Source organism: Falco punctatus (genome assembly GCF_963210335.1).
Source record: "Falco punctatus genome assembly, chromosome: 5".
Lineage (NCBI taxonomy): Eukaryota > Metazoa > Chordata > Aves > Falconiformes > Falconidae > Falco > Falco punctatus.
Window position 1 is genome coordinate 83,286,363 of NC_137584.1, and position 20,109 is coordinate 83,306,471.

The 20,109-nt window shown below is 42.6% G+C and overlaps 2 protein-coding genes across 16 annotated transcripts in view; both read left to right on the plus strand.

Moving 5' to 3' along the window:
- The window catches only part of ACTN2 (actinin alpha 2), a 69,889-nt gene extending 57,943 nt beyond the window's left edge, over positions 1-11,946 (plus strand). For 4 of the 8 annotated variants that reach the window (XM_080389110.1, XM_080389109.1, XM_080389108.1 and 1 more), the window contains exons 17-21: positions 53-232; positions 597-743; positions 6,910-6,987; positions 9,089-9,247; positions 10,599-11,946. In XM_080389110.1, the coding sequence (XP_080245236.1) occupies positions 53-232; positions 597-743; positions 6,910-6,987; positions 9,089-9,247; positions 10,599-10,757 (723 nt within the window). In that variant the 3' untranslated portion in view covers positions 10,758-11,946. Of the gene's footprint in view, positions 1-52; positions 233-596; positions 744-6,909; positions 6,988-8,126; positions 8,193-9,088; positions 9,248-10,598 lie in introns of all 8 variants that reach the window. The other 4 variants (XM_080389113.1, XM_080389112.1, XM_080389111.1 and 1 more) reach the window with 2 other exon arrangements.
- A 6,780-nt stretch (positions 11,947-18,726) lies between these two features.
- MTR (5-methyltetrahydrofolate-homocysteine methyltransferase) overlaps positions 18,727-20,109 on the plus strand; it is a 123,942-nt gene continuing 122,559 nt past the window's right edge. For 4 of the 8 annotated variants that reach the window (XR_013928419.1, XR_013928420.1, XM_080389106.1 and 1 more), the window contains exon 1: positions 18,727-18,860. Coding sequence is in view for 3 of the 8 variants with exons in the window: in XM_080389106.1 (XP_080245232.1) it covers positions 18,824-18,860 (37 nt within the window). In the remaining 5 variants the exon portion in view is untranslated. The remainder of the gene's footprint in view (positions 18,861-20,109) is intronic. The other 4 variants (XR_013928422.1, XR_013928423.1, XM_080389105.1 and 1 more) reach the window with 2 other exon arrangements.

Here is a 20,109-nt window from a genome sequence, read left to right on the forward strand (position 1 = left end):
CTGAAGCTTAAATTTTGTGGGGCGGGGTGTGTGTCTTTGTTTCTGTTGACAGGAAATTGCTCGCAGCTCTATTGAAATGACAGGGCCTTTGGAGGACCAGATGAATCAGCTGAAGCAATATGAGCACAATATCATTAATTATAAGCACAACATTGACAAACTGGAAGGAGATCATCAGCTTATACAAGAAGCCCTGGTGTTTGACAACAAGCACACCAACTATACTATGGAGGTAACCATTTACTCCTTCTTGTAGCTCTTAGATTATTCCGTCCTCTTCTGCCATATAACCTCCTCCCCTGATCTGAAGAGCCTGCAACAGAGGATGGAATTTGTCAGACTTTCTGATAATCTCATAAGACTTGTTTTATTTTCACTTTTTACTTTTAGTGAGGAAGTATCCATTTAGAAACCAGTTACATATTTTCCTGAAGGCCATTTTTATTTTTAATGATATTTGGTCATAATATAGAGTTAGTGGTATGGAAAAAGGTATCACATAAATATTTAGAGCTCATTTTTTGCTTACTGTACTTTTTATACTCTGAGAAGAATATGTTTGATTCTTTAATAAATCAGTATTTTCTCTCTCATAGCACATCCGTGTTGGATGGGAGCTCCTACTTACCACCATTGCTCGAACTATCAATGAGGTTGAGACTCAGATCCTGACAAGAGATGCCAAGGGTATCACCCAGGAACAAATGAATGACTTCAGAGCATCATTCAATCATTTTGACAGGGTACAGTACTCCTGCTTTTTCTCAACTAGCAATATTTATTGTTCCCAACAAGTTGCTTTTCATTCCAAACGTGAGCCTTTTAAAAAACTGCAAATGCAGTAGCAATAGGCTCTTTTTAAAACAGCAAAAGATCAGTTAACAAAGAATTTACAGCCTTATGAAATTATACCATTGTACAGATATGTTAAAGGTTCATTTTTACTCTTCAAATGTAATGCAGAATTATAGTTCTGCTAATATGGTTGAGCATTTGTTCAAATAATAGGCAGAACTGGATAAATCTGTGTGTTTTGGAAAATAATGTGCCCCTTTATTTTAAGGCAGTCCAGCACGTTCTGTGTACTTGCCAGCAGCTTCCATCTCATTAAATTTAGCTGTAATCTAGATTAAAGTTTGTTTTACTTTGAATCCCAACATATCCTCCTAGAAGTAGATTTGTAGGGAATATAATTGAGGCACTGATAGCTGTCAAGGAAAATCCTTTATTTTTCTGGCTGTATATGGGAAATAAGAGGCTGTTTTTTTCAGTTACCTAATCATGGATGAGGAAAAAAGTAGGAATAAAACCACTATTGTGAAGGAATTTAACTCAGTCCTGTGAGTTACACAGTACTCATGGACAGAGGGTTAAAAAGGCAGCTGTTAATAGATACAACAGCAAAACACATGCAGACAGATCTGACGTTCCCAGCTGGAGAAAAATCTGTACATGAGTTAACTCTGCTGGCTCTGTGCTCACATGAACCTACCTTCAAAAGCAAGTTCACATTTCAAATGCTGGAAAAAGATTACCATAATGCAGCACCAGGCTGTTGTCTTTTCCCCAGTACAGATTCCTGTAGTTAGAGGACTGTGCTTAACCCCCCGACCTACATTCTGTTATCACATGAATCGGCTCCCTCACATCATTTCAGGCTATAGCAAAATGCCTCTTTCTTTTCACTGACATCCTCTGTCCAGCTCTACTCAAAATGGTTACCCATACCTGGATTGATGGTGGATGCGCATTGGATGCTGACAGTCATATTTTGCTAAATATTTTTTAGAATGTCTTTAATTGGTTAGAAAGAAAAGCAGAATTGCCAAACCTCTGCTTTCTGAAGTAGCACACAAACATGGGAAATGTTAGCTACACAGGAACTGGGAACAGATTTTGTGGAATATCTTAATGTGATTGTAGTGCAGCATAATTCCTTTCTGTATTTTCTGAGGAAGCATAAGGTAACATCACAGAAGCAGAGATAAATTTCCTGGGGTGGAAGAAAGTAGCATACTAAATTCCTTTCTCGAGGCACTGAAGCAGATAACTGAGCAATTAGAGCTATTAAGAACAGACAGAGTTCAGGCTTGGATAAATTACACACCAATATTTGAGAGACCCTATTAAGGGAAGCCACACATTTTGCACAAAGATTTGACAGCTCCCTAAAGACAAGGAAGCAAGGTGACTGAATCCTAGTATAACTTACACTACCTGGCCATTTCTAGCATCCCTGTATCTTTGTAGCTCATAGCTGAGTTTCTCTGCCATGCTCATGGCAAGGCTGGTTCAGTGGCTGAGGAGATACCACGGCCACCTCTTGGTGCCTCAGAAAGTCTTGCACAGAGAAGCTAAATCAACCAAGTGGCAGCAACATCAACCAGCCCTATTGTCACGGACCTTTAGACTTTGCAGATACAGTAAAACTTAGGAGATGCCAAAGGATACAATAGAGCAAGGCTTTAGGAAAGGCTGTACGGCCTGGAAGAGGGCGGTCGTTTCAGGCAGCTGCAGGCAGGTTGGAGCTGGGCTGTGACAATGACGCACAACACAGAAGTGCTTCCCAGCTCCTAGATCCTTGCCTGTCCTTGGCTGTCTCCTTGCTTCAGGCAGTGTCCCTTCTGCCCTGGCTTCTGTGGCAGGGAGCCTGAGTGGCTGGGTCAGAAGCGGAAGGAGACAGGTACGTTACCAGCTTCTATGGCCTCAACAACCTGGGCCTGGGCTGCTTTAGCTGCAGACCTTGCCTTCCCCCATGACAGATGTAATCCAAAGGCTTTGAAGAAGCCTGGAAGGATCGTGTTAAGGGAAGAACCATTTTGCAGATGCCATCTTGAGTATACTCCTTCCCCTAGCATCAGACATAGGAAATAGGTCTGTGGAGGACTTTTGCACCGACACCATGCAACAATTATGTTCTTAGTAGCATAATGCAAGTTAAAGAAAGGAAGAAGTTAAGATCTAAACCCACTCAGCCATCAAGCCAGGCTTTCTGCAGGGGAAAGGTCTTAGAAACACTGATGAAAGAGAAGGTTATACTGATTAAATTACACTATAATTTAGTGGGAAGATGCAACTCAATCTACACAGGCTAGAAGGAGATGTTGAACAAACATGTTTGAGAGAGGCAGGCTTCTTTTTTTTTCATTTTTATATCCTTCTTATGTCCTTGCACACTTGAATATTTAGTGTTGGTGAATGAAGGAAACCTGGGGTGCTTCAGAGTTACTTCAGAGTACACAGAATAACAAGGACTCTACATTTGGAATTTAGATAGAGAAGGCAGTAATGGATTCTTTTATGGCCTTGATTACCTTAAACAGAAATGAAAATGAAACCGGATCATCTGAATGTAAGCACTAATATGAAAAATGCTTCTCTACGTCAGACAGAATTACCCATATATATAATGTTGCCACATATAATAATTTTGTTGCGCTTAGCAGCAGTTCTGAATGCCTGTCATAGTTTAAAAAATACACTGAAAGAATTGGACTGCTATTCACAATGATGTATAGCTGGAAAAGATCCCCAAAAATAATACTGTCCCTGATAAGTAGGCTTTAAATACCTAAGCACAACTGATTCATTTATGCATGCTACAGCTCTGACTTCTGTGGCATTTCTCCAGTTTAAGATTTATTTAATGTTTGACTAGTAATGTGTGTTGAGGATGTTGGCAAAGTGCTAATATGCAGAGTAGCTCCCTTCCCCATTTTAAAAAATCTTCTTTGGTACACATAAACCTAACAACTTTTTATAGAGTGCTTCTAGAAACAACTTGCTTCACTTTTAAATCAGAGGAAGGAACACCCATCTTTCTCCCCAGGAAGAATATATAAAAAATTGAAAATCTTAGTTCATAATCCATTATAGGGCTTAATTCTGCAGATGTCAGTCCTTTGAAAGGAGTCAAATTATTGGGTGAATTGTTATAAATGGCTTCTACATCTCGAATATCTGAAAGAAAACTATTTGGTATTTTACAAGGTTTTTTTTTTTTTTGGGGGGGGGGGTGGGCTACATGCCTCATTTTCTCCAACTGCAGTGAGTAAGTGGGCATCATCCATGTAAGAATTACAAGGACAGAAAGAGTTGTGTTTCTTTCAGTGCATCCACCAGCAAAGACATGCTAGCACAGAAAGCATTACAAGTCGTCCTTGTTTAAGGCAAGTGGTAAATATGCCATCTCCCTTGGGTCAAGGGGGCAGCCCTGTAGGCTCTTGTGTTTCCAACAGGCATGTACACACACTGGTACCCAGAGGTTATTCCTGAGGATGCTGCTGCTTACCCACTACTACTTGCTGGAGGCTTTGCCTGAAGGCACAGTCTAGCTGTAGGTATAAATACAATTCTTCAGCAACGCTGGTTTTCCTTCCTTTCTTAATGTGACTGCATAGAGGAAAAAAAGGTGAAAGTGGGACACAACATCTGAATCACAGAAGGAGTTTAGAAGTGTTCAAAATGGTGCATAGCTGAATTATGGTATGCAGGCAAACTGGGACACCAACACAGATATGTTGTTAGTCACTGTTTTGAGCCTTTTTATGTAGGGAATCCTTTTTCAGATTTAGTATATTTACTAAGTCCTAACTAAGATTGCAAAGTATGTGATAAAATAGATGCAGCTGCTCTGCATCTAATATCCTAATGGATGTTAATATATTCTGGTATTGATTTTTGTGCAAACTATAGATTTTAAGTAGGAGCTGTGCATGCAGAACGATAGCATCATGCCACCCTATATTTTACTAACAGAAAAACAATTCCCTATTAAAGGAACCACATGATCAGTCTTATGCAGGTGAATTAGCATTCAGGAAACTGAAGGACCTATTCAAGAATGGATTACTTCAACTCAGAAGCTCACTTGTTTTATAAGGCCACATGTAAATCACAAAAGAGAAGGAAAAGATTTCTGGGGACTAATAATGAAACATGAAGGGGGATTTCAGTGTTTTATTTTGTATTGGTAGGAAAAGATGAACAATGCAAAGTTATTTATATGCTTTAAAAAACTAATTTCAGTGCTTAATGTTGGTCTGCAAACAATAAAAATAAATACAAAGAAACATTTCCCAAAGAGAAAGCCCTTGCATGGGCTCGATCTATGCATTGATTGCAAAATACCATTGCATCCCGTGAAACTCTGATATACTGCAAAGGCAAAGATGCCTTTTTAGGCCATATATAATGCAGATAAATTTGCTGTGAGAATGTGAATGACCCTTACTGGGGAGTCCCGCTTAACCAGATGATGGTTGTGAGCTCCAGCACAACCATTGCACTCCTCTCCTAAAGAAACTGGTTTCTCGGTAGATGTGCTGGCCTCTCTCACTCTTGTCTGCCCTTCTCTATCTGTTGCACCACTGCTGCTGCCAAGTGTGCCTGGTTAGGGAGCTCCTGCACATAGTGCACACCCACCTCTGGTGTAGTCAAGTAGCTGATAGTGCTCTGCCCACAACTGGTAGAGGAAGTGGAGGGACAGAATTTGGCTCTTAGCTCCCATTTTTGTACCATTTTGTTTGCAGTTTCACAGTAATATTTTTGGCTTTAGAAATAAGGTAGAATGAGCTGACTTCATTCCTGGTGTGCCCTGCCACAGCCTGTCTCTAGGACGAGAGTTTCAAGCCAGCCCACATTAACATTTTCAGAATGATAAAATAAACCATTTTGAATGCTTTATAGCAGGAATTATCCCATAAAATGGAAATATTAAAGGAAAAAAGCTTCGCTGTGATTATGGCTTTTAACTAAATGCTGCTCCAGATTTGCGGCTTTACTTTATCTCTTGTCATTGACTTCCCACTGTTATTTTTCATCTTTTCTTTATGGAGCTGGTGGAGGTTGATGCAGAGGGAGTCAATATAACAGCATGATATGTCAAAAATGCTTGGCATTATTAACTTAATAAAGCACCACTTCATCCTATTAGTATATTAAGTAAACCCAGTGCATTTGTTAAACCTCCTGTACTTTTAGTTATGCATAACTATATAGACATTTAAAAAATAAATTATTAATCTAGCAGGCAAATATGTAGCAGATGGAAACCCCTGGGTCTTCTCCAAACTGTCAGCCTGTAAAATCAATAAGGGTAATAATTTTTCATCTTAGAACATCTCTTTAATTGTATTCATGTTAACTCAATCTGAAGCACAGCTCTGGTAGACACATTTTGTATGAACCAGGAAGAGAAAGACAGGCCAGTTGGCTGCTAAGAAATTAGTGTGAATTTCTTGACCTGCAAAATGGAAAAAAGTATTGCTTCAAAACAATGATCTCGTTTGATGTGGTGTTACTAAGAGCCATTTAACCTGGAATTCAATGGATTCTTTTTAAAGTCAGTTTTCAAAGCAAAACCTTACTGTGTAGGTTGTTGAAGGAGACAGATAATGGGAAGTAAGTTAGGTCAGTTATAAATTTATGTTGTACTTCTACTCTCTTTTGAGATATGCATGTTCAGTTGTTAAGTAATATCATCAAATCAAGAGTGAAATAACAGTAGTTGAGTGGGGAAAAAATGTTTTGCCCAGGTTCAGTGATCTTTCTGCTGCCTCTCACATACACTGTATGACAATAGAAAATGAAGGAAGCAAATGGCAGTTCGATAGAATCAAAACTGCCTTATCATCAAAAATGTTTAAAAAGCACCTGTAGAGGAAGCACAGTTTAACTCTGTAGTTGAAGTAAGGACCCTTTTCCACTAGGAAAAAACCTACAGCATGAAACTGGAAAAACACTTTTTAGGTGATTCATTGCAGTATGTTGACATTATGTTTCCATGAACTTCTGTGAAAACATGGTTATTACTACACGAGCAGAATATTCTTTACTACCAACTAACCTGATCTGTGATTTTTTTTTTCTTTCACCTTCCCAAATGCATGACCTGTGATGGGATGATAGGATGAATCTGACAATCTACATTCTGATGAATTTAAAGCCTGCCTCATCAGTCTAGGACAGGTTGGAAATGACCTGCAGGTAGACAAAACTGATATTTTTCTGTTTTCAAATAGGCCAATATAATAATAGCCAAAGAGGCTGTGGGTTTAAACTCCGATGTATTGGTCATAATGCTTTGAAAATATTCTGCTTTGGGGAAGACAACTGAATTAGATGGACTGTCAGCATCACTAGGAGCCATATTTTTCTATGAATTTTTCAAAGATTCTTCAGGTTGTTTCTTTACTTATTTGAGATATTTAATTTGGACTGTGCTAGATAACTATAGAGAGCTCCTATGCTTCTGACACTCTGACTTTTGCTCATTTTCCTTTCCTCAGATTTAGTACGAGCTCTTTACTGCTATCTCCTGATTTAGGAAGACACAATACTCTCCAAACTGCTACATTATATCACAACAGAGAGGAAAAAAATATTTACCTTCTTACTATCATGCCATTTAACGTTTGCTCAGCTTTGAGTCAGGAATGCCACAGATATGTTATGGACTGGAAAATGAGCAGCCTCCTTTTATAAAAGGTCTTCAGTTGACCTCCTCCTAAGTCTTGCAAGTCTCATCCTTTAAGACAGCACGCACACCTCTGCTGTAGTCCAAGTCTTGGTAGCCTGCAGTCAGAAGGAAAACCCCTGTACTTACTTCCCATATGTCAGCAGACGGCTCTGATAACATACCTACCTTAGCCCTGGAGTGGAGTATTTGAAATAGTCAGTGATACACTATTTTCAGAATGTTTTTAACCATACTCCTAGTCACTACAGCATTCTATACAGAACCTTTCAAAGACACTCCATATCAAGGAGGCAGCTGGAGCATCTCCTGAGTTTGACTGCTTTAGTAACAAACTTTTCTCCTTGCCTTTCTCTTTGTCTTCTCTGTATTCTTGTCCCGTTCACCTCCTCCCTTATCTATCCCCTGACCTTTGCTGATGTTACTTTTTGTGGTGAAAATGTCTGTTCCCTGTGTGGTAATATGTTAGTTACTTCTTCCTTTTTTAAAACTGATGGTGATTCTGGTAACCTGCTTGGGCAATATCAATGGATACTGTTCATACCCTGGATCCAATATGCCAATGGTCTAAACTTGTCATCGCTCTGGAAACGACCCTGGATTCTTCAAACCTTCCCTTCTATATTCCTTATGTTATTTTGGTCAATAGAGGAAGAACGGATTGATGGACCACGATGATTTCAGAGCTTGCTTAATTTCAATGGGTTATGATTTGGTATGAATTTTAAGAAACAATAGCAACTGATTCTGCTCACAGATTGTAATATTAACCACAGCAATACTAAAGCTTATTTAAACTGACAGAATACTAATGATACAATTTGCACTAGAGATACTAGTTTCTTGTTTCTTTGCTTTTTCTCTATTTTTGAATGGTTAAAAAGGAAGTTAACAGTAAAACTAGACACCTGAAAACCATATTCTATGGTCTACTGCATTGCTCTTTGAATTAAGAAAATGTTAAAAGTTGAAATTAACAGTTACTAAATCATTTTTTCTTTCTCCTTTTTTATCTGCATGAGGAAGAATGAATTTGATGCTGTTTGATTCTCATAAACTAGCTTTGGTGGTTGCATTTTCTTTCCTTCACTTATTTGTTCTAAACATTTTCCCCCAAACTCTCCCTTTTTAGTGGAAAAAAACCATTAGTCTTAGTTGAACTGTCCTGTATTTGGCATTTCAGAATCGTTTCCCTTACTACTTACTTCAATGGCTCTGCAAGCACACTGCTTCTTGGGCTATTGTTTCACCTCCCTGTGCGGTACCTAAATGACAACGGTTTTAGGATGGGGTGGAAAATGGAGTGTTAAAACAAGTTAAACAGGCATTGAGGGAAGGTGGAAGGGGGGAGAAGTTGCAGAAAGTTAACTGAAAGGTACACACTATGTACTTAGGACAAAGAATATATTTTTCAAAAGCATCGAGTCCTTTTTAGAAAAGAGGGGTGGGCATTTCAGATCCCAGATTTCATTGACTGACATTTACTTTCCTAAATCAGGAAGATGCTTTAAAGACTTTGTAACCACTGGTACCTACTGATTTATGAGATACAGGCTGTTGGCAACTGATATTACGGTGACCATTTTTTTTTTGTTTTGGATTCTGTGAAAGGGTGAAGCTGAGTTTGCCCGAATCATGTCTCTGGTTGATCCCAATGGGCAAGGAACCGTCACTTTCCAGTCCTTCATTGACTTCATGACCAGAGAAACGGCAGACACAGACACAGCTGAGCAAGTGATAGCTTCCTTCAGAATCCTGGCTTCAGATAAGGTCAGTCATCCTGCTGCTGGCTGTAAGGACTCAGTAGCTCTCCTATTTAGCCCTTCTCTTGGCTGAAAGGCTTGTACAAGCCTTTCAGTAATAGCGAAGCTTTGTTTTCAGTTTCTCAGACTTCAGAACGCACTTGCTTTTTCTTGTTTGGAACCAAGACACTTAGCTGAAATGGGTGCAGAATTCAAGGCTTGGCCTCCTGTCACAAAGAGCTGACATAAGATTAGACGTCTTCGGCATGACTTAGACAGTTTGTCTGTATAATGGATATATTGTACATCAGATTATTTCCACACAACAGCTTGGATTAGAGGGAAACTCGTTCTGCCTTTCATGCTGTTGTCTGGATGTTTCAATGCAGAGTTTGGCCCTCTGGACCATAGCCTGGGTGACTTGCACAAGACTTCACCTAATTATGAGCCATGTTGTGATCTGACAGCTCATTCAACAGGGTGATGTGTGCAATGTGGTGTACCCCTATCCTAGGAGGAGCCGGAGGAGAAGGCCTCCTGTAGTTACTGGGTTTGTGGAGGAAGCTCCTGAATTTGGCATACTTTCCTCCCGACAGCCAGATCCACTGGTGAAGGAGTGGTGAATGAAGATGCAAGGGAGGATAATGGCAACACAAGAGCTTCTGGAGTAGTCAGGGCCACACACGGTGCTGCCAGAAAATCAGTCCTGTGCTATAGAGACAGGAGGGATCACAGCAGTGCGTGTCTATTTGCCCAGGCTTGCTCTATTGATAGTCTTGTTACGGCTGTTTGCATTGATTTTGTGATCTCAGTTACTGTGGACCACATTTTGAACTCCAGACATGTTTTCAGTAGGAATTAATGTGGAACATGGAAGCCAGGGTCTCAGGAAAAAATGGTTTTCATTACTTTGCTATTTTAAATAACGGCAAGTCTGTTAACAGAGGCTATCCTTCATATCATAAACGGAAAGCATTAAGAGCAATAATGCATCTTTCATTACAACTATATCGGGACCTTGAAACTAACAGGGTGTAACTGAAAATGTGTCTGTCCTGTCACTGCAGAAGGGGCAGCAGCGCACTAGAGATGCTGACTGAACTATCCATGGATGAGCTGTATCGGCAGCAGCCGGTACAGTGCTCGGTAGCTAACACGCACTGCCACATATCCTGAGACTGGATTTTGCCCTAATCAGTTTGTTGGTGGAATTATCCCCTTCAGCTCAACATCAGGGATGGAATTTACCAGGGGAAAAAAATGGTCTTAGAAAAATAGGCAGGATGTACAAGTTTATTAGGCACAGCTACAGAAAATAAACTTATTTTGTGTCTTTGAAGAGTACGTACTGAATTTGTCAATCCTTTCCCCTCTCCCAGCCTTACATCCTGGCAGATGAATTACGTCGCGAGCTGCCTCCTGAGCAGGCTCAGTACTGCATCAAGAGAATGCCTCCGTACACCGGCCCAGGTTCTGTTCCCGGGGCTCTGGATTACACCTCTTTTTCATCAGCACTGTATGGAGAAAGCGACCTCTGATTCTGTAATTGGCCGTATTCATGGTAGACACTAAAAATACCCACTTTATTGCCCAGATTGCTTCTCGAAAGCTTTGACAAGCTGATTTAAAAATGAGTTTTACAAATACAGTAGGTACCATCAGTGTAAAGTGCTAGTAGCGGAAGTAACTAGTGTATATTATAGTGTGCAGCACGCTAGATTTCTGCATTGTTGGTTTTAGGTTGTCTGTCCTATAGAACACTAGAGAAGATACTAAAAAAAAAATCACAAGATTAAATTTGGAAATATCCATTCAGAAAATAGAACGTAAAACCTAAGAACATTGAAACTCACAAAATATTTCTCTATTTTCAAAATGTTTCAATGCCATATGCGCTTCTTCTACGATGTTCATAAAACTTTGTTAGAAGTCCTGCTTTTTTCTTTCATAAAGCAATATTATTTTCCTCTAATGATTTCTGATTTTGTACACTTCTACCAGTGGAATAAAATATTAAAATGCAGTTTTTAATGGAAGAAATATATCAACCAAGTAAACTACTTAATTATGAAAATAATTCAGAATGCTATGCTTTTGTCTCTTAAAGATGGCTTTGTATTATCACAAAGAGCTGTAATATAGGGGGGAGAAGCTGAAAAGCTGATTAAATTGCGGGTTTAGATTTCTGTAAGCAGTACTTTTAGGCCTTTAACTTTTACAGCTGAGGGAGTACAACTTTTATAATCAGAAATAATAAGGAAGCTAATTTCATGTGAGCTGTTTTGTTTTGAAACCCTCATTCTTGTCTGTGCTGGACAGTCTTTGTTTCTTAGTATAAGAAAGCCAGTGTCTTGTGTTAGTGGGCAGCATTCATCTCTATCCTGCATAATGCAACATCCTGTCTGAGCAAAGGTAGTGTGGTTGTCTTCCAGCTTTAACTGTTCAGTGCTCAAATTTCAGTATGTCTTGACTTCTGGATCGCAGGCAGTTCTGTCTGTATTATGCTCCTGTGCGCTCGTCATTTACTGTTTTGGGTGGGTTTTTTTTCCATCTTGAGAAATGATAGAGAAGTAAAAGCAGTCACTTTTTTACTTGAATCCTACTGACGCTGTGGAAATGCAATGTAATCAAACAAAACCATTTACAAATGGTGAAGTGAGCTGTGCAGCCCAGTGCTATTAAAGCAATGATGTGCCTATTAAATAAAGTCTGCTTTTCAAAACCTTATGAGGCTCTGTCATTGGCAGTCATCTGGTGGTTCCATCTAAGAACTGGAAACATTTCTGAACATTAAAGGAGGTTTCAGTCTGCCAAAAGTTAAAAAAAGTATGTCATGGATTTCTATACACTGTGTTTGCATGAACAACAGTCGCTACATGCTGAAAGGACAGGTATGGCTTCATGAAGTGAGATGGAGCTCAGAATGAGTGGGACAGTTTCCATTTAGTCACCTGAGCACAAATGTCCATAGGTTGCTAGAGCTGTAGCTTCGATTTCAGTGAGACTTAGGCACTAATACTTTTGAAGATACTCGCCTTAGCTTTTCTGTATCTCTTTTTTTCCTCATGTGCAAAAAAGGAGCTGCTAAGTATGCAATGATGCTTTCACTGGCCTTTGCTTTGAAATCTACAAATGGGAAACATTAAAAATCTGTGTGTGATTTCAATCCTAAAGCAGGTCTCCTGCAGGTAAAGTGCATGTGGTGGGAGCAATTTCCAAACAATCCCAGAGAGGAGATAGGCAATGACCAAATACCTCTTCCTCCTGCACCTTGTGTACAAAGGCCAGTAGAGAACTTCAGAGAAATCCTAGGGCTAAAATCACATCTCCTACAGTGCCTGTGCAGCCTTGCACTCAGCCAGAAGCTGCTACTGCCACTGCTGATACTGCCACGGTTTAGTGCCATCTCTTTTTGTGATGACAGTGCTCGTACAAAGTCGGGAAGCTCTGCCTTACAGCAATGGCATTTCCAGCTAAATGACTGCTGGGCAGGCTGAATCTTATTAAAAAATAAATCTCTGTATCTCTCATTGTCACAGTTTAATGCAACTAGAATAAAACACTGAGCTTCCAAACGTGGCACAAAAGCAAAATCTCAGGGCTACAGTCAGGATTATGCTAAAAATTGGCACAGAGACAGCATATATCTGACACCTCTGTCAGGTGTCATTCATGTGCTCTACCTGCTGATTTCTATGCTGTGATAGTCTTCCATTTTTTTATAGTATGGAAGAGACTCATAAACTACTCCTTTAGCTAAATGTTCTGTTGATTAAAACATGTGAGAGATAACAGTATCAGCAGCAAGAGAAAAAGACTTTTAGAAGTAATTTTTTCATTCCCATATCAGGTTTCTAATTTCTGTAGAATGAACAAAACCAGTGGCAGATTGCTGCAGGGATTAACTGCCCCATCTGTACTTGCCTAAAAATGTTATACCGTATTTATTAGTTTTAATAATATGTCTTTCACATAACAAAAGGGTGTATCATAAAGTTATTTCTCCCAGCATCAACTATTTTTAGGGTAACCAGATTGAATAAGTAAGCTGTGTTATTTTACCCTGAAGAGGGTAAAATTCAAGGTTCTTTAAAATATTCTGTGGTCAAGTTCCAGAGCAATGGGTTTAACAGAGAGATTTCCTTTTCCTCGAAGGCTCCATTTTTAGTAGGTGGCATTTGTGGTTTTCTGTAGAACTGCTCTGTTCACAGTGCAGTGAACAATGCAGTGACATTTTATGTCTATGCAATTATAGCAGCAAACTAACTTTACTTAAAAAAAGCATGGTAACGGAGCGCAAGGCGATGAAAGTACCGATCAAAGGGGCCAAATCAAGGGTCAACGGGTGAAGGTACAGCATTATTTTGATGGCCATGTGAATGAAGGTTATAGAATAAATTAAAATAAAAAAAAGTCAGTAAGGTTTTAAGTTGCTTTAATGACTGTAGTGCAGATGTCTTCCATGAGTTTACACGGATACAACAGTTCTTTGAAAATCTTCCTGCTGAGATAATCTCGATTTTCTAGTAATCATTTTCAGTCAGTGATCTTCAGAAAGGTGCTGATGCAGGCAGAAAATTGTTGTCAGCTCCGTGCTACCTTCATACCTCCTTGCTTCACACCTAGCACTTCTTTTCTTACCTACTGGCCACAAAAGGCATGGATCACAGCTGCTCCTAGTGGCTTGTATTTTCATCACTGGACTGTGAACTGAACTTGGCAGCATTACCGGACCTGCTGCTCTTGTTTGGGTACTGCAGGTCTGCCTCCTTGCCAGTGAGGTTCCTGCTTCTGCCTGCATTGCCGTCGCTTTTGTGCCTACTCTGTCACCAGGACCTTCCAGTTCTCCTGCACAGGGTGAGCCCTGCAGCTTCGACTGATTTTTCGAGGCACTGTCTATTGAATGGAAAACTTTATAAATGGCTTGCTCTAGCCCCTCAGCTTGTGGACATCTGGCAACACAGGCAAGAAGCTCTGCCAGCAAGTAGGAGAGCAGGAAGTACCTTCAAGAAACCTGTTTCCATAATCAAGTCCGGACTGATCCAGAGCAGATGCCATACTGCCCTGGGCAGGGGCAGTGCAGCTCAGACTTCACTCGGCTGTGTTAACGGAGAGAAAGAAGCTGAGAATCTCACGCACATCCACAGCAAAATGTTTTCTAACTCTCTAAGCTCAATGTTGAGCAGGTTTTCCTTGGTGCACACATTTAGCTGCATGTGACCTGGCCCTTTTCCCACCACTTCCCAAGCTGTCACGGGGCAGCTGGTAAGCCTGCAGTGGTTCTTCCTCTCTCTTCTACGAATTTGATGTTGATGCCTGAAAGATGCATACTGAAGATTTTAAAAATGCTGTAAAATTTCATACTCATATGAAGCCTGTAATAAACTGAAAACAGGTGACACTTTGCCTTGTGCAGCAGTACTGATAAGCTGTAATACTACACCCGCTGTTGAATTCCCAGTCCTCTTCATGCCTGCATTTCAGCCCTTCTAGGCATTTATACACATTTTGATCGACACAAATTGTCTAAAGAGATGCAAAAGGTTATATCCTGTTCACTTTACTGTGTTTATTTTCACTATGATGGAGACTTCAGGCTTTTTTTAAAGTCCAAAATCGTTCTATGGTAAGTAGAGTAAATCTGTTGATATTCCTCTAAGCCGCATATGTTTAATAGGCTATTTTGGCATTTGGAGTGGGCTTACAATTGATCTTGAAAGAATCAGCTTTCTTTTGGTTTCTGATAATATTTTGATTCCAGAATAGAAATGTTAAGAGAATAATTTGACTTAAATGGAACAAATAATTTATATTTGGATCACAAAAATTCACCCTCTAAGTTATGGGGCTAGAAAATTAGTTATTAAATAAAAAAATTAATTCTTAAGCACAGAGGAAATTCTGAAAGTAAAAACCCCAAGTAATGTAATTCAGTCATCTGAAATGGGGCAAGAATCCAGCTGTAGCAGAATAGCACAAGTGGTAAGTAATCTTACAGAGTGCCAAGAGCTGTGCTCTGAAATCAGATTAATCTGTTTTCTCTTGCAGTTTTCGCACTGCTTCACTCGGATATAATCCTCTGAAATAGGACTGTTCTTTAGTAACATGAATAATCCCACTGTTCTTGTTTAAATGAGGATTATTATGTGAGTAGCCCATTTGGAACTGCATCCTTAGGAATAAAGGCAGATAGTATGGGCATGTTTTTGTAATTAATATTATGGAGGTATCTAAAACACATACCCAAAAGGTAAAAGAGTGTGCTAGATCAATGTGTTTGGTCTTATACATGCATAAGGTGAGTATACCACTGGACTACATGGGTGGGCAAGTGACGTGGTGGACTGGTGAACCAGACCCTTGGCGCTGGTTCACTGGAAAAAAAAAATCAAAATGTGAAGATGGCTTTGTTTGCTTCAAACACTACCTGGTTTTGAAAGATCTGTGAGAGTTTAGCTGGGTGTGGGAGGAGCTGGGGAAAGCAGCAGTTTGAAAAATACCTTCAAATATACTTGAAATAGCAAAACTCAATCTGACTTCAAGATTTTTTTTTTTTTTTTTCTCTGGGTATTAATTTGGATTTATAGTTTAATCCTGTTGCAATTAGGAAGATGCTAGCTTCACTGAAGCACCACTTACAACCACCTCCAGAAACAAGGATTCTCACCATGATGATCGATACCTGCGTGACTGATACTATGTTTTGCAACTGATATTTAAGTAGGACTAATTCCCAGCAGTATTAAGGTCAGGTTTCTCAGACATGGGAATAATGGCACCTTTGTGTCCTTCCATCCTCTACTCCATTGCTCCAGCAACTCCAAGCTACTCTTGGTGTTACTCTAAATGTTTGAAAGTGAACAGTATTTTGACAGCTTAATTTAGTAAAGTAAGAATAACACTCTGTAAGACAAAAAACCCCACAACGCACCACTTTTCAAGCTTAAGGGCATGCTCACTGTGAGTCCGTGAAGGTTTCCTGCAAATACACCGTGTATTAGAGCTTCTCAAAGAAACAGTTAAAAAATCTTGGTTACTGCAGGTGTGCGGCAGCCTCAGGACTGGCACATGCCACAGGGACTCAGCATGGCACAGTACTGTCATCATTGAAACTAAACCAAGAAAAGGGACCTGAGATCCTCTAACATTGAAAAACATAAATAAGGCTGAACTTCTGTGTTGATACTCCTTTGCTGGATGATCTGGTTTGATCATCCACTCCCCTTCACCCTCTGAAGCGTATCTTGCCTCAGTTGTGTTCATGCAGCCTGTACAACTCCAGTTTCTTAAATAGATTAAACAGAGTCTGCAGCTGGGTGGCTACTGCCCTCGTCTTGCTGCTGCTCCTGTGTCAGCTCTGGAGACAGTTCAGCTGCAGACAAACTGGATCAGAGACCTGTTCACACTGAAAATTGACCTTTAAGGAAGAACTGTGTTCAAAGGTTAGCACCTGCACCAGGAAAGGCATGAAAATACGAGGATGGCACAGGGTAGAATTTGGGGCTGACTTTTCACAGCACCGCACAGTCAAACGGGCTCAGACGGGTTGTGAAATTGCAGTATAAATGGGAATACGTGAAATGATCCTGAAAAGAACCTTCACATTTTCAGCTCTTTTTTTTTTTCTTTTTTTTTTTTTTTCCTTTCTCACTGACCTACTTAGACGCAGTTACACAAACAACTGCACTAGCACACGCAAGGACGTGCTGAGCTATGGTACAAAGATCTGTTGCCACAAAACTGCGGAGAGAGTGAGCTTTTTAACCCAAATTGCTGCCAGAGAAAATGTTCATAGTGTTATGTGGCATGACAAAAAGGTTGTAAGTTGTTCAAAACTCAAGCACAGAAATATACCCCTAACATCTCTTAATGAACGGTTCTCAAAGCATTGCCCATCATTATAATATATGCAAATTATGTATAAAAGGTATAAAATTAATCACACTCTGGGAGTACCTAACTTTTGCTTCTGTTTAGTGTATTCCACTTCTGTTATTTAGCTTTCAGAGTTCATGGGTTTCCAGACCATCGCACCTTATACCGGAGTTTTGGGACGTGTTTTTGCAGTGGGAGCTTGGGCTGACCACTGCAGCGGTTTGCTGAGGGACAAGGTCTGCTCTGCAGCGACACCTCCTGGCATTCAGAACTTCAGCATAGCCCCTTACAAGTGAAGCTGCGCTACTGTCTGTTGATTTGTATTCCTTTTGAAGCTGAATTAGCCATATACATTATTTAAACATAAAGCTACGTTTTTATATGTACTTGCGTCACCATTGACCAAAGTGACAGTTGATTATAAGGGTTCCTAGATCGCATTGCGCTTGCGCTCAAAAGGTTTGTAACCAACTGTTTTTGTGCCCCAAAAGAAAATTCAAGAGTGAACATTTAGCCTCCAGGAATCACCTGCGCTAATGGCTTTTAACTCATTTTGAGTCCCCTAAAAATTTTCCAGCGAAAATGCACAAGCTATTATTAAGCACCGTACATGTAGTAACCCATACTCTTCACCAACAAAAGGCTTTACCGCTGCCGCACGGGGCTGAGGCTCAGATGCCAGAAGGAGGAAAACAAACTCAGTTCATTTCTGTTGGCACAGAACCAGCGGCCTCTGCCTCTTCCCCTGCAGCACTGGCTTTGCTTGCTCGTTATCGAACCACCCACGGCACACAGGAAAAGCTGGTCAATAACGCATTTTACAGACTTACTTCTTCTTTTTGTATTTTCAACACTGAACTAAGTTTAAGTGACAGCGCTGTCCATATTTATTCGTGGCAGCTGAATTGGTAGCACTGCAGATGAGCGCAGGTTATTCCCCTCAGCTGTTCCGACCCAGGGCAGGCCAGCATTCGCTGCACGCAGCGGGGCTCCTCTGCAGCTGCAACCGGCGGGTATGTCTTTTAACGTTTTTAGACCTCAGGTAAGAACTTGAAAGGATTTGTGTCATCAGAAGTGGAATTCTTGTGTCAAAATAAGGCACGTTTTATTCGTTTTGTTTGACTGCCAAACTGTGCCTTCATTTGCTTGATTCCTATAATATAAATGTGTTTTCAGGCTTACACGCCCGTCACATCCATCCGTACAAGACTGGCAAATCTGATTGCCAGTCTTTGTAAGGCTGATTTACATCTGCTCCCTCTCAGCACCAAGCTGTCTCAATCGCAAATGCAAGCGTTGTCGGCTTTTCACAGACTCATTCCCCTCTCGCCCTGCCCGGTGGCCAAACCGCCCCCCAGTCACGACGTGGGGCAACGGCAGCCAGGGGCGCTCAGCGGTAGGGGCGGCAGCTCGGCGGGCTCTGCTCTCCTCATGCAGCCGCCAAGAGCTGCCGTCCCCAGGCTGCCAGGGGAAGAGCGTGGCACCGCCGCAGGAGCACGGTGAGCGCTCGGCCTCTCACGGCGGCTGCCGACCCAGCGCCAGGGTCTCCCGCGCAGCGGCCGGGCGGCCCCGCAGCGGGCCCCAGGAGCCGGCTGGGAGGGGGCAGCCCCGAGCCAGCGCGTGTGTGTGACAGGCGGCGGGGGATACACGCCCCCCGCTCCCCCCGGCCGCCGCCCGCTGCCCCCGTCGGCACCAACGGCGCGGCGCGGGGCGGGGACGGCTCGGCAGCATGGCGCCCACGGGGCCGGCCGGCGCCCACCCGCCGGGTAACGGCTGCGTGCGCTGCGGGGGGGGGGTGGCGGTGGCGGCGGCGGTGGTGGTGGTGCGTGTGCGGGGGAGTGCGTGTGCGCGCGCACCGGGTGCCGGGGGGACACGTGTGCGTGTGTCCCCACCGGGGCCCGGCGCTCGGCGCCCGCCACGTGCCGCCGCTGTGGCAGCGAGCGGGGCCGGTCCCACCTGCGGCCCCCGGCGGCGACGGGCCGGGCCGGGCCGGGAGGGACAGAGCCGCTTTCCCCGTCCCCGCTCCCGCCAGCGGCGGCTGCGTGGCGCCGTGTGAGGGGGTTGGCGGCGGGCGCTGTGGCCCTGCTATGTCAAGCGGCGGACTCGCCCCCCCCTCACCTGGTGCCGCCGCACCTGGGCGGTCTCCCCCCCTGAGGCGGGCGGTCTCTCTCGCACCCCGAGGCGGGCGGTCTCCCCCTGAGGCGGTGCTGCCGGGCGGCGTTAGTTATTCGCCGCGTTGTAGCTTTTGTAAAAGCCGCGGCTGGCGGCTCGGCGCCGGTGGAACCGTGGCGGCGCCGGTAGCAGTGCCGATGTTGCAGCAGACCCGGGCTTCGCTCAAGCTGGAAGGGGTGCGGAGGGCGGTGGGACACCCGCACTAGAGGGGTCAGTGCCAGAAAAATAAATTAAATAAACGCTTGAGAGGCTGCAGCTTGGTGGTAGCGACCGGTGCGCCCCAGCTGCTCCGCGGCCCCAAGCCAGTAGGTGCCGTGTTACAGGTTACACAGAAGCCGTTGGGAGGGGAGAAGGTGTAAAAATAGCTGCCGGTTGGAATCGTCGGTAGTTTAAAAAGGGGTTTTTGTCAACGTCTGCTTTTAGTGGTGCCGCTACCTGCAGAGATCCCAAGCACTTTCCTTTTTAATATTCCTCGGGCAATGCTAGCTGCTGAGGCTGTGCTTCGGCCTGGGCTTGCATCGCTTGGCTCGTTAAACAGGCCTGCAGTCGTCCTTGCTGCACAGCTGTGTGCGGCGCCAACTCTATAATCAGCTTTTGTGGTCTGAGGTTTTTTTCAGGTTCCTCTGGCAAAGATGACGTTGACTTGCCCTGCCCTTTCTCCTGTGCCATTTGTGGTCAGGCTGTGGCTGGTGACTGTCTTGCTGCTGCAGAACCCACCGGGTTTGACTGAAATGGGATATATGGGAGGGTGTTCCAGCAGCAGCTTGGGAAGTGGTGGCAGTTGGAGAAGAGTTTTGCTGAGATGAAAGCAAAAATTGCACGCCAGGGGCGTGTTTGGAGCCT